The following is a 14763-nucleotide window of genomic DNA, read 5'->3' on the forward strand; positions in this document are numbered from 1 at the left end:
TTGGGTGGTTTGCGTGGCTTGGGAAAGAAACTATCAGGGGCCTGGAGGTTTCGTGGATTGGTGGGTGGATGACGTGCCGCCAAGGCGGCGTTGACACTTTAATTTGTGGGCCATCAAGCCGTTTTCTTAGCGACCACCTTGCAGTAGATAAGGGGTCTCAACCTTGGCCGCTTTAAGCCTGGAGGACTTCAACTCCCAGAATCCCCCAGCCGGCTGGCTGGGGATTCTGGGAGTTGAAGTCCTCCAGGCTTAAAGCGCCAAGTGAGACCCTGGATAAGATTGTCTCCGTGATGATCGGTCCCTAAGAGTATTCCTCTCCACCGGGAGTCCATCCATCTTGCTGCTGATCATCATCCTGTTTTTTTTCTTTTCACTTTTTTCCCTCAGCCAATCGCTGGGCCTTTACATAAGAGGCCTGAATTAGGACCATTATTGGCGTCTGAACTGAGAAGTCTGGATTGTGTGTATGAGTGGAGGGGGGGGGAGGGGGGGGATGGAGCCTTGATGAATGACGGCTTCCTTCCTCCCACCTAAAAAAAAGAGAGGTGTGTGGTTGACTTTGTTTGGTCCAGATTTGTTTTTATTTTGCTTTGTTTGCACAAGGCTTATTATAAAGAGAGGCCACCAAAAAAGAAAAAAAAGCTTATTTCTCGTACACTTTGCTTCCCCCCCACCTTCCTGGCAAGTCTTTCTCATTTAATAGCAGAGGCTTGCTGGAGCTTCGTCAAGGGACCGTTGCTGATGCAAACCCCACAGCCCCTTTGGGCAAGGGTCTTCAACTTTGGCAGCTTTAAGACTTGTGAACTTTCAACTCCCAGAATTCCTGGACTAACATGACTGGAGGAAGAATTCTGGGAGCTGAAGTCCACAAGTCTTAAAGCTGTCAAGTCTGAAGACCCCTGCCTTTGGGCTTCTGGGTAGCTCTATCCAGGCAGCGGTATTGCGACTGGCGCCTCCGCAGGCTGCCTGACACGGGAGACGCCTCCTTATACCGGGATTCTGCACTAAAGCAAGAAATTGTTGCTGTTAGATGGCAGAGAATCCCTGATGATGGCATTTTAAATAGGACTTCCTATGCTGTAAAACCCAACTCCAAGATGGAGGATATACTATAAAGTCACCTGAATGTACATCTTGCCTCCTGGGTGTTCTCCTTCCTCTTGAGAAGGAAGCTGATTTTGTAAAATATCGATTGTTGTCCTCTTGGCATGGATCCCCCCCGTGGGGACAGGTGCTATTGCATGCATCCATCTGCACATGAATGGCAGGGGCAGCCTATGCCATTTTGCATTTTTTTGGTGTGTGATGGCGTAAAAACATAGTTATGAATACATGGATACATATAGGAAAAATAATAGGACAGGGACAGTAGGCACGTTGGTGCACTTATGCATGCCCCCTACAGACCTCTTAGGAAAGGGGTGAGGTCAATAGTCTAAGATTAAAGTTTGGGGGGTTTGGGGAAGAAACCACAGAGTCAGGTAGAGTATTCCAGACACTGACCACTCTGTTGCTGAAGTCGTATTTCCTGCAATCAAGTTTGGTGTGATTAACCTTGAGTTTGTATCTATTGTGTGCTCTTGTATTGTTATGGTTGAAGCTGAAGTATTCATTGACAGGTAGGACATTGCAATGTATGATTTTATATACTATACTTAGATCAGACCGAAGGCGGCGTAGTTCTAGGTTTTCTAGGTCTAGAATTTCAAGTCTGGTGGCATAAGGTATTCTGCAACAAGTAGAGGAGTGGAGAACTCTTCTTGTGAAATATTTCTGGACTTTCTCAACTGTGTTAATATCAGATACGTAATGCGGGTTCCAGACTGATGAGCTGTATTCAAGCATTGGTCTAGCAAATGTTTTGTATGCTCTAGTTAATAGTGTAATATTACCAGAGAAAAAGCTACGTAAGATTAGGTTAATAACTCTTTACGCCTTTTTGGCTATGTAGTTACAGTGGGCTCTAGCACTTAGATCATTTGAGATGAGTACTCCAAGATCCTTAACAGAGTTTGGATCATCAACAAGGTCTTGACTATTCAGCCTGTATTTTATTTTCTGATTTTTTTTGCCAATAAGACAGCATTTATTTGTTGAGATTTGAAGTTGCCATTTATTTGACCATTCTGATAGATAGTCAAGGTCTTTTTGATGTGACATGTGATGTGACACCCAGGAAAATACGGCCTACTTCACTTAATCCTCCAAGGAAAATTTGAAGGCAAGCAAGGTCCAGGCAGAAAAATATCATGGCTTCAAAATCTAAGGAACTGCTTTGGAAAAAACTCAGCAGCACTTTTTTGTGCAGCTGTTGATAAAAATAGGGTTGCCAACATGATCACCAATGTCCAATGACGGATATGGCACAAGAAGAAGAAGTTGAGCTCATATATCGTGGCTTATTCATTAATTGCTAAGATAAAGCAATAGTTTAGCACTGAGGACCCCAATGTTTGTGTACCAGAAGCCGTATTTGGATAATATGGCACCATAGATCAGGAGACAGACAAAGCCTTCACTGCAGCCAAAGGCTTCTGGACTGAGGGTGGCAGAGACATAGCTAGAAAGGGAAGGTGATAGTGAAATAAATGGAGGTTCTGTCCATCTGCAGGAAATGGTCTGAAAGCAAAGAAGAATGGGAACAAATTTGGTATGGTGGGAAAAGCCACCAAAAGGAAGATTGAATGGAAAATCAGCCTGGAAAAATCTCATTAATGCATCTCTGTGGGAATAGTTATCAGATTCCTGGCAAAGGGAGGACTGTGTTCTTTTTGTCCTCTGTCCAGCAAATGTAGGTTTAAAATATTTCTCTGCATTTTTGACTATCTTTTGGAGGTAGGGGGACGGTTGTGATGTTTATACAACAATCGTCATTGTGTTCTATACATTGACTTCTATATAGTGTGACTTTGTAGATTGTCTGCTTCTTTCCCATGTCTGCTGATGGTCTTGAAATCTGAGATTTATGTTGCTATATTTATTTCCCTGTTTCCATCAGTCAGCTTCATTCTAGCCCTTCAAATCTATGATCACTGTAGTTTGTGGATCAATGACTCGACCTACAATTCTATGGTGAAAAAGCAAATCTTGTCGCTATATCACCTTACATCGATCATAAGTTCTTAATAATAAAGAATGTTTGGAAAAATACTGAAAAGGAACTGAAAAACTAGTCTTTCTTCTGTTGAAAAAAATTCATGTACTGTACCTGGGGGACCTAAGTACATTTTTGGCAAATGTCTATGGAGATTTTCAGTCATCCAGGTCATGGTTGTCCCAAAGGTGCTTTTTCAAGGAGCAACTGGTTAGGGTTTTTCTGGTTTTTCTTCTGAAGACCTGAAGAAACTTCTTGGATGAGAAGCGAAACTTCTTCAAAGAAAAACCAGAAAGTCCAGTTGCTCCTTGAAAAAGTACATTTTTGGCAGTGTTTTTGCTGTATTTTTTGTTGTGAATGCGAAGTGTATCCTTTTCTTTCTGTTTATCCTCCTTTCCCATTGTCTGTATCCTCCTTTGTGTGTTATCTGGTAACTCTATACAGGAGATGCAGGTAAGCGACTCAGGAAAAAGTATTCCTTAAGTATTCCATTTAGAAACTATTTCATTTTGGACGACAACTGGAACTGGAGTTTCTGTCACTAAGCTATGCAGTTGCAAAATGCAACAGCACATGACCGCATTGTTTAGTGACCGCAATATCTGCAGTCCCATTGCTCTCATTAAACAGGGATCACGAGTCATGAAGTGCCAATTTCCAACAACCAAAGCAGGCTGCAGGCAATAAATGGCTGTATCAGATGGGAAAGGGAACGAGGAGGTGCACAAGTGGCAGGGAAGGCATGGCGCAAGCATGGTGGGGTTTGGGTGACTGTGAGAGAGTGAGTGAGAGCGGGTTGTATTGCAGCACCTGCTTCGTCAGTTGCTCCATGCCCTGTAGAACCCTTTAGTTGAATGATTGCAATCCATGTTCTGCAAACAACTATTATAGCCCATATATGCTGTTGGAAGTATTTCATGTATCTTTCATGCACCTTCTATCCAGGTGGGTGTGTCCCCAATCCCCAGGCTGTGGCCTACTATTAGGCTGTGGCCCGTTCAGAACCAGGTTGTGAAAGTGGTGAGTGAACATGTGCACGTAGCTCCATTAGTGTGAGTACTGGGCATGCACACTTGTGCATGAAGCTCCATTTGTGTAAGCGGCAGGTACGCGCGCCCATTGCTTGTGCAAATGAAGTTGTGTGCAATGACACGTGCGCCTGTCATTCACACAGAACATCCCCTCTTCCCCTCCTGACTGCCAAGCCAGAAAGGTTGAGGACTGCTGTTCTAAGGTTTTCCACACTGGAAGACAACACAATAGATTTTCTTGAGACACATTGTGATTTCTGGACCATTTTGAAGGCATTCTGTCTGTTAGAAATGTGCTTCTTTTAAAAAATGCAACCGGTATTTTACATTTTCAGAATATTTATCACACGTACCTCCCATATTACATTATTATTTTAAAACTCTTCACAAAAATACTACATTTGACCAGATTTTAATGCATTGGAATAATTCCAATAGTCCAAGCGTTAGTTTATTTCACTTATCAGTACAAAGAAGGAAAAGGGGGAAGAGTAATCAAGCAATGTAGATTTTTTCAGTGAAGAATTCCTAGATGAAATTATAGGGCTATAAAAATGCCCTACAAACACCTTTTGGGCCTGTATAAAGCAGGTTCCAGTTCAAATAGGGAGACTTTGAGACACTACACTTTCTACTTAGGAAATTCTTACTATCATTCAGTGCATTGCATAATTTATCACCTGATTAAAGCATCTGGGACGGTTTGTATCCCAAATGAACAGTAATGAAGATTTGGTTGCCCAAACATTAAGTACTTTTTGTCTGACAATTCAGGTGTTATTTTGATCTATTTCTCAGTTTAAGGTATTTTTTAAATAATACAAAAACAAACATGTGGGCAAACTATTTACAAATCTCCTAGCTGAAGTAAATTGTCTACAGCAGGATCTCCAGTGCTTGTTGCATCTTCTCTTGCATTGGCTGTTATTAAAACAATATAAAACCTGTCCTCTTGTCATTTTGACGTAGTACAGGTAGCCGTCAACTTACAGCAATTCATCTAGTGACAGTTCAAAGTGACAACGGTAATGAAAAAAGTGGCTTCTAACCATTTTTCACACTTATGACCATTGCAACATCCCCATGGTCATGTGATCAAAATTCAGACCCATGTCCACTGACTCATTTTTATGACAGTTACAGTGTCCTGGGGTCACATTTTGTGGGATTTCTGACAGTCAAAGTCAATGGGAAAACCAGATTCACTTAACAACCATGTCACTAAACAACTGCAGTGATTTCACTTAACAACTGTGGCAGGAAAAGTCATAAAATGGGGCAAAATTCACTTAACAAATGTCTTGCTTAGCAACATAAATTTTGGGCTCAATTATGGTTGTAAGTCAAGGACTCTGTAATGTCTGGGGCCCTAAATGATGCAACTTGCCAGTAAGGATCCTGGCTAAGTGATATTTCAAAACCAGCAAGAATGAATATTCTCTGTATCAGTGTCGATTCACAAATCTTCTTCGCTTATCTTCTCAAATACACAGTCATCTTCATTTGATCTACTACTGTGTAGCCATTTTCTTGACTTAAAACCAGAATGAAATATCTGTAGAGAATAAAAAAATATGATCCGTTAACCAAAAAAATAAAAGTATTGGGAGAAAAAAAAGTGCTACCAAATTTATGATTAAGAGAAAGAATTTCACGTTGAGCTTAAGTTTAAATTTAAACTAATAAAGAAAAAAAGAATTTTCAGGGGTCTGATCCAGCAAATGCTGTATGGCTATCACTGCAGCAAGTAAATTTAAGCATGGCAAACAATATCATATTATACTAAAAAGATAATAATATCCATCTAACAATAAAGTGTATTTGTTCTTGTGTTTCAAGTATCCCCTTCTGGCATTTAGGCACTAAAGAAGAAAGAATTGTAGATGGAAAAAAACTTGTGATGCTATCAGAAATTTGAAGCAGTTTGATTTGAGTCAGCAAATGCCCTAATAAATTCAGCCCCTACGTTTCATTAGCAATGAAGTCCCACAGACTATTTGCAGTAATCCTGTGTGGCAAATATTTTAAATTTGGGGGTTGCACTGGTGTCCACAGAATCTTTGTGGCTGCCCGGTGAATTATGATCTGCAATAGGCTACTTTTGAATGTTCCCATTCCCACACTAAACATACATACTTCAACTAAATGTGTCTGAATGGTCAAACACTTGGCAACTCCAAATCTCGACCAACAAATGCTTGCACATTGGTAAAAAAAATCAGTACACCAAATACAAGCTAGGCAGATATATCCTCATTGATGATCTTCACTCTGTCAAGGACCTTGGCGTACCCATATCAAATGACCTAAGCACTGAGCTCACTGTAACAGCATTGCCAAAAAGGCATTAAGAGTTGTAAATCTAATCTTACGAAGCTTCTCTGGAAATATTGAATTGCTAACTAGAGCATACAAAACTTTTGCTAGACCAATACTCGTATACAGCTCATCAGTCTGGAATCTGCACTGTATATTGGACATTAATACAATTCAGCGAATCCAGAAATATTTCACAAGAAGAGTACTCCTGCTTGCAACAGAATACCCTATATCACCAGGCTTGAAATTTTGGGTTTGGACAACCTTGAATTACGCTGCCTGTGGTTGGACTTAAGCGTAGTATAGAAAATTATCTGCTACAATGTCCTACCAGTCAATGACTACTTCAGCTTCAACAGCAACAATACAAGAGCACACAACAGATGTAATGTAAACCACTCCAAACCTGATTGCAGAAAGTACGAATTCAGCAACAGAGTGGTCAATGCTTGGAATACACTACCTGACTCTGTTATTACATCCTCTAACCCCCACTCCCTTAACCTCAAACTATCCACTGTTGACCTTATCCCATTCCTAAGAGGTCTGTAAGGGGCGTGCACAATTGTGCCTACCGTTCCTGTCATATTGTCCCCATTTATTTGTACCTATTTCCTGTATCCTTACTCATGTTTATACTTATACCTATTATCTTGTAAGCGATTGACAAATAGAATAAATAAAATAAATAAAAATGTACTCCCTTCTTTATTGCATTAACCCCACTGACTCTTGGGAAGATAGTTGTATCACCACTGTTAATAGCCATGTGAAAGAGCTCTCTTGCTATTCTCAACCAGCGATCCTTATCAAGATTGAGAAATTGTGACTTTTTCTCCATGATTTACCCATGGTTAATAATCTGCCCAACAGGAATATTGAGGTTGCTTGGCTAAGCACTGCTAAACCGGGGATATCAGGGGTGGGATTCTACCAGTTCGGACCAGTTCTACAGAACCAGTTGTTATGACTCTGTGCAGTTTGGAGAATCGTGCCACTGGCTGGCCCCTCCCTTCCTGTCGGATTTCTTGCTTTCTAGCTAATCTAAATCACTGTTGTACTGCTTTGCCTTCACCCAAAAGGCTTCCCTGAGGCCCAGTCAGGAGTGGTATTCAGGGGATTGGAGGATGAGGGAGAAGTGACCTGAGAGCAGAGCTGAACCTTCCTTAGGACTGAAGCTTCTATTTTTCAGTACAGACTCAGGCAGCAGATTGCAGAAAGGTAGATCTGAGGGTGAATCTGTGATTCTGCAAGCAACTCAATCTGCTTTGCCTGATTTTGGATAAAAGTTGCTCTCTTTTTTTATTAAAAATTCAATATTTACATACAAGCCACACCTAGCCAGTCACATGAACACCAAGCCACCCCCAGTCGGCAAGCCATACCCACCCAGTCACATGACCACCAAGCCATACCCACAAATTAGGCCATGCCCACAGAACCGCTTGTCAAGAAATTTGAATCCCACCCCTGGGGGATATCCATATTTACTTTAAGTCATTGTCATCAGAAAAGATAGAAATCCAATGGCTAGTTTATACACACTCTGGTTTGTGATGTAGCATAATGTATGACCTCATAACAATGATTTATTAAACCAACTAAGGTCAAAATTAGCCATGAGTTGATGCAATTTATAACGCTAGATGATGAGGCTCACTAATAGCTTCAAACTTCCAAGCATAATTGTCATCTCAAAACCTCCCCTACTCAACCCAGTCTTTTTATACCACCCAAATTATGTAATTTAATTTACAAACCTGACTTGGACGGATGCTTACTTTCTTAGCTGTGTCTAATTCTGGATGCTCAATCTGCTAAATTGATAGGTTAAATGAGAAAACAAAAACACCATTACACAGATAGGAAACACAGGTAGCCAGAATGTTCCGTCAAGTTCATTTCCTTGAGCAGAGTTCTTTCAAGATGGCTGCACCCACACCTTGAGTATTATGTCCAGTTCTCCGCATCATTACAGTTTTAGAGAAATCAAAACGGGGTCTGAGCAGGGGAATGAAAATGACCAAGGGACTTTGTTTTAGTCTCTGATCATAAATGAAGGAGCTAAGAATGTTTTTGAGAAAACAAAAACAAAAACAGATGAACTCAGAATAACTTTGTTACTTTAAATTACTCATTTCATTGCATTTTGATCCTCTAGCAATGATAGATATTTGAAAAGATGATATATAGAAGGTCAAGATCAATTTTACATCCTTCTAAAATACTGTTTTTCAGTATCAGGAACTTTAAGATGAATGGACGCTGGTTAGGAATAGAAGTCCACACATCTTAAAGATGCTGGGGTTCAGATACACTACTCTAGAGTAGCAGTTCTTAGCTGGGGGGGGGGTTCATATGGCTACCTGGGAGCCTTGGTTATTTCAAGGGGGCCACAGACATAAATCATGTAACTGGGACCATGGCCTGTGCCAAGGGGACCAGTGAAAAGCAAAATATATTACACTGCAAATACTGACAGAATAGAATATACATGTATTCTATTTTCAGGCCAAATGGGTAAGTGCTAATCTTTGTTTTTACTAATAATGGGATCGAGACCGGAAGGGGAGAGGTGTGCAGGAGAGAAATGAATTGGAAAGGGGCCATCTGGAGGAAAAAAGTTCAGAAGCACTGTTATAGAGAACAGTTATAATAAAAATAAATTACAGGAAAACTGGTTCTAACTGAATGATAGGATTTTTTCCCCAACAGTTCAATAGTGCATGGATTATCCGGAGAGGTATATGCTGCCTTTAACCGAATGAGATTGAAGAAGTAACTGTAAAGGTTGTTTCTATACTGGTAACAACCATCATTGCTCTAAGACTTTATGGCAACAGCATTCATGGACCAATTAAAGAAAGGTGTGTGTAATCATTTGTTTTTTCTTTCATTTTGTTACCACTACATAGAAGATGGTTGTGGCTAGGGGTCAGAGAGAAGGCTAAAATTACTTTGAATTAAAAAATTATTACACAAACAATACATCATTCTTTATACCATGAGGTATTGTTGGGGTGGAGGTTTCACAATCATATCAGGACCATGTTTTAAAAAAAGAGTTGAGCAGAACCAAGAAGCGGACAGTACCAGGTGAAATTAATTAATAAAACGCAATTAATAGGGCTCGACATGTTTTCCCCTTCTAACACAGCAGCCTTTTTCTCCTTGTAGCCAGTCAACGCTGGACTGAGAGAAAAGGCATCAGCAAATGAGAGGGGAGGGTTTGGATGTCAGCCAGAAAACCAGTCAGGTGCAACACCAGAAGGCCTAGACGCTGAAGAAAGGAGCCTTCAGTGACTGGCACACTGCACCTGGTAGGACAATGTGAACCAGGGCGCTTGTAAAAAGGAGCTTTCAGAGACTGGCAGGCTGCACCTGATAGGACCGTATGAACCAGGGCACTTGTAAAAAAAGACTGACTGACCTCCCACCCTACCTGAGCTCCATATCCAGGATTCAGTGCACTGCTGAGTTACTTCTCCCCAGTGGTGGCATGCTACCAGTTCGGACCAGTTTGGCCAAACCGGTAATAAAAAAAAGCCAAAGATCAGCTGAGAGGAGGAAAAAATCTTCCACAATCAGCTGAGAGAAAAAGAAGAGAAAAGCACAGGATTGGCTCTCCTACCCAGCCCTGCGCTTTTCTCTTCTTTATCCTCTCAGCTGATTGGCCCTGCAGGCCTCAGCTGGTGTGGGGAAAGCTGCTGGCGTTAGGCAAAGCACGCCCGTCAAGCCACGCCCACCTAACCAGTGGTAAAACAATTTGAATCTCACCACTGCTTCTCCCCTACTTCCTCGTTTCACCAAAAGAGAGCTGAGCACTCAAATGGAAAGCAGGAAAGCAGAGGAGGACAAAGGGGGAACTTGATGATTTTGCAATCCCCTGATTCTGGCGGGAGAATGAGAAAACAGGTGATGGGATCCTGTTAATGAGAGCAGAGCCAGCTGGAAGCCATAGCATTGCCGATAAAATGCCAGTTTTGTTCTGATATCAAATAATCAGTGCAGAGCCAGGAAAATATCACCTCAGCACTTGAAAGTATCCAGTGCTATATCATCACACAAGTTCAGAGCACATTTGGAACAAAATCCATATTTGGAGATGCCCCTTTTTACTGAGTCTTACCTCTTAGAAACATAGAATATTCTGGCAAGAAAGCCACAAGAAAATCACAGATATACACACAGTAGTCATCACACTGCATTACAACTTAGCGCTAACAACTTAACATCCATGTTCAATGAAGTAAGATTATCAACTTTGCTCACCATCTCTTGATCATTCTTGGTTGTTGTCATCAGCTGCTCTGATATAATCTTTTTTAAGCAACTGCTCAGAAGAAATGCCTATAAAGATGGAATTAAGTTTTCATGAAAAGTGTTTTTTTATTGAATTCCTTTTTATAATTTATATTCGTCTCAGCCTATGATATATCTGAAGATAGTAGTGAATTGAAAACACACCTCCCCAAATGATAAACATTATTTTAAAAAACCGCAAAACCCAGCTTTCTAACTTGTGAGCCAAGAGTTACCAATTACAGGTAAAAACCAATCTTCCCTTCTATCTATACAGCACAAAAAAAGCCAAAATCCAAAAACACAGAAGAGAGATCAGAGTAGATTTTCCAGGAAATTAAACATGGGAGGAAAAAAATAAAACCCTATTTAGATGATATTGTTTAATTCACTGGGCGAGCATTTATTCCCAAATAAACGCACTCCATATTCACCTGTTTTCCACATAGTTCTCTCTTCAATGAATGGATGTCTTACTCCTCCAGTTCATCAGTAATATGATAATTTCAATTCATAGGTAATTATTTGGAGAAAAAAGATGATCATTAATCAAAAACATTATTTAAAAAAAATCCCAGCTGATGTTTACATATTCTGGATTGGTTGCTAAATGTGACATCGTATGTTATTTTTTTTCTCCAATGTATTAAACTACCATATGAACTGAACCCTACCAAACTCATCCTGAAGGGAACCCTGTCTCTTGTAACCAGTTAAAGAAAGGGGGAAGAGATGTAACTCAGAGGCAAAACATGTCTTTGTTTGTAAAATATTTAGTTAATTAGGAAAGAGGATTTGCTGAATCCTTATTTGGATCAATATTAACAGGAATGTGTACCTGGGCTGCAAAAGATTAATAACTCTGATATTTATCATATAATAATCTTTTATATGAACCTAAACAAACCTGCTTTGTATTGAAGACAATCCATTTCCACTTATCGGATTCATTGTACTCGATTCTGAGTTCCAAGAATTGATCAAGTCCATGGCCTAAAACGGATCCCTGAATAGTCAAAAGGGAGAAGAATATCAAGAACAACAAAAGCCATACAACAGTATATCCTAAATTCTTCCATCCAGACTGTGTACTTCTTTTTCTAGGGAAAAGTCACTTCTGCAAATCAAGAAAAAAGAACAAGGCTTGGATAGGCTGTGTAGAACAGAGATATATAATGTTAAGATGTCAGATAGAAAATGGAGAGAATAAATAATAAAAGAAAACAACTCCTGACCATCTAAAATCAGTATTTGCAGACTGTTAAAACCTAGGTATTGTGATCCTGAAAAAAATGCCTTTTCTTGAATTTAGCAAAGATATTTTGCAAGGAATGGACTGGAAGGATCATGGTTCTATTTTGTAGAGTCCAGATTTACCTTCCATCACCAGGCAGTTCCAAGTTTGAATAAAATATCAAATATAGAAAAATATCTTCCTGGCTAGAGGCTTATGATACTACCTACAAGATTCTATCAAGAACTCCATCAGGTACACATTTTAAAGAATGAGGATAAACTGCAAAATTTTGAAAACCAGGTGTCCTTTTTCAGATCCTTTTATAAAATACCGTATATACTGTAGACATGCACGTATAGCCAACAGTTAAACATCATGATTAATTGATGGGTTCCTGAGTTGCTTGCTGTCTTCTTCTTGGGCTGTGATTAGATCACCACATTAAACAAGAGGCCTTTGTAAAGATAAAGGCATGAAAAGATTCTGCTAGCCACCAACAAAAGATAAGACTGTTAATGTTTGCCTGGGAATCTTTTTCTTTCTGCAACAAAAAAAAGGCAGGGGCCAATCACTCTGGTTTGTCCTCAGGCAGTTCCTTGTGCAGAGACCTGGAGGGACTAATATTCCGCTGCCCTGAAGGTGGGATTTTGAGGAAGGAAAAGAGAATCCCTGGAAGGATTCATGAGCCAGATGAATACCTGGTTTGTGGGCTGGAGATTTTACCACATCTGCTCTAGCTTTTTTGGAATATAGGTAGTCCTCAACCACGATTGGGACCTGAAATTTAATTACTAAGCAAGATGGTTATGGAGTGAGTCATAACTGATTTTGCCATGATTTTTTTTATTTTTTAGTTGCCATGATTGTTAAATAAATTATTGCAGTTGTTCAGTGAATTATGCACTCATTAAGCAAATCCAGCTTTCACCATTGACGTTGCTGGTTGGAAGTTGGTTGGGAAGTTTTCAAATAATGATCACATGACCTTGGGGTACTGCAATTTTTGTAAAAATATATGTTGGCTGCCAAGTGCCCTATTCTTGATCATGTGACCACAGGGATGCTGTGATGGTTGTAAGTGTGACTAGTTGTAAGTCACTTTTTCCATGCCATTGTAACTTTGAATGGTAATTGCCATGCCCTTGTTGGAGTCTGATTCTGAGAGGGAGATTGAGCAGCTGACAGGGAGTGGGAGTATGGCTCCGGTGACTGTGGAAGAAACAGGGGAAGGGCACAGTCCGACTGGGCATTCAGAGGAAGACCCAGGGCCACCCCCTCTTTATCCTAGGGCACACAGGGAGGAACGGAGAAGGGAGCAACATGGCTTACGGGAGGGAAAAGGGTCCTGATCCCTTTCATTAGTTGCAGCTGGGAGAACAGGATATAAGAAGGGCGTTTGCACACAACACCTTGCTGGAAGCAAAGCGTGCATGATTTTTGTCGAGGCTTATCTGGGTTTTGGCATCCTCCCAACTTTGTGTGCTTCATTATCTTTTGGAAGTCTGCAATTTATTATCCTGGCCTGTCATGTTAATTACTTCAGTGTGGTTTATGTTGGTTTTTTTAATTTCTAATTTATCTGTACTTTGGGTTTGGACTGCATTTCTTTCCTTTGTAGACTGTTTTTGGAAGAGTTTGCTCTCCAGCCGAGGATAGCTAGATATTGGGGGCCAAGTTGGAGGTATTAAAGGGAACTTATCTACTTTTGTGACTTTGTTATTTTTGTGCCACACTCCGGGTCATCAAAGTCATTATACAAATAATTGTAAGTTGAGCCCAGGGATGCTTCATGTCTGCTTCTGAAATGTTTATATGTTTCAAGAAATACCAGCTCCTGTTACTCCATGTGAGTATCAGAAATCATAACACACGTTTGGAGCTTATAGTTTGAAGCTTATAGCCTAAATAACTACCCAGAAGAAGAAGAAAACACTTGGGAGAAACATCTCAATCTATTTTCATCCTATTCTTCTAATCTAGAAGCAGGAATAACTATTAAAAAGCTTGTATATTTTTGTTCCCTTTACAAGCAGCCTATGCCACAGGGATTCAAAACATTTTGGTGCCAATGGATATGTTGGTGTTTTGAAAGCATGTTACAAAATGGCTGCCCTCTGAAAACAAGCTGATGAAGTGATTTCCCGCCAAATCCTCTAACCTCTAGTATCTCAACTTATCTCATTTTTGAGGGCCGCTGTGTATGTTTTCAAAGCAAGCACTGAATTGTATCCCTTCTGACTATTATTTCCAAGAATGCCTAGGCAGTTTATGCAGGGCTCGTCCTCATTCTTGAAAATAAAGATTCTTGAGGATAGTTATTTGCCTGTTTTCCATTTCTTTATTTATTTGGGAGGGGATAATAAATATTTTTTTAAAAATCAGAGGGAGCCTCACCAGTGCCACCAGGTAGTTCAAAGGTTACATTAGTGTCATAGGGATCAGGTTGGGGGCCTGGGTTATAAATGGCATTTCCTAGTAGTCTTTCCCAACTTGGTAGTCTCAATGTGTTTGAAATACAACTCCAAAATTCCAGGCTCTCAGAGAGTTGCAATTTCAGGATAATATCAATTTGTCCTAAGGCAGAGGTGGGCAAACTTTTTGGCTCGGGGGCCTCATTGACTTTTAAAATTTGACCTGGTGTCGAAATGCCTGTCATTACAAGTCAAAATCAAATGAATGCAATCATTCAATCATTCACATCAAACCTTAATTCTGTACCAATCTTCGGCGGGCCGGATAAAAAAGACCAACGGGCCGGATGTGGCCCCCGGGCCGTAGTT

At 40.3% G+C, this 14763-nt stretch overlaps 1 protein-coding gene across 5 annotated transcripts in view; it reads right to left on the minus strand.

Moving 5' to 3' along the window:
- Positions 1-4521: 4521 nt before the first annotated feature.
- The window catches only part of SNX31 (sorting nexin 31), a 30644-nt gene continuing 20402 nt past the window's right edge, over positions 4522-14763 (minus strand). For 2 of the 5 annotated variants that reach the window (XM_087931549.1, XM_026703498.2), the window contains 4 exons: positions 11654-11752; positions 10717-10794; positions 8205-8261; positions 4522-5680 (listed from right to left, as the gene is read on the minus strand). In XM_087931549.1, coding sequence (XP_087787675.1) covers positions 5582-5680; positions 8205-8261; positions 10717-10794; positions 11654-11752 — 333 coding nt within the window. In that variant the 3' untranslated portion in view covers positions 4522-5581. The remainder of the gene's footprint in view (positions 5681-8204; positions 8262-10716; positions 10795-11653; positions 11753-14763) is intronic. The other 3 variants (XM_087931552.1, XM_087931550.1, XM_087931551.1) reach the window with 3 other exon arrangements.

The sequence above is a fragment of the Pseudonaja textilis genome, chromosome 3, assembly GCF_049901715.1.
Source record: "Pseudonaja textilis isolate UNSWEBS1 chromosome 3, rPseTex1.2, whole genome shotgun sequence".
Classification (NCBI taxonomy): domain Eukaryota; kingdom Metazoa; phylum Chordata; class Lepidosauria; order Squamata; family Elapidae; genus Pseudonaja; species Pseudonaja textilis.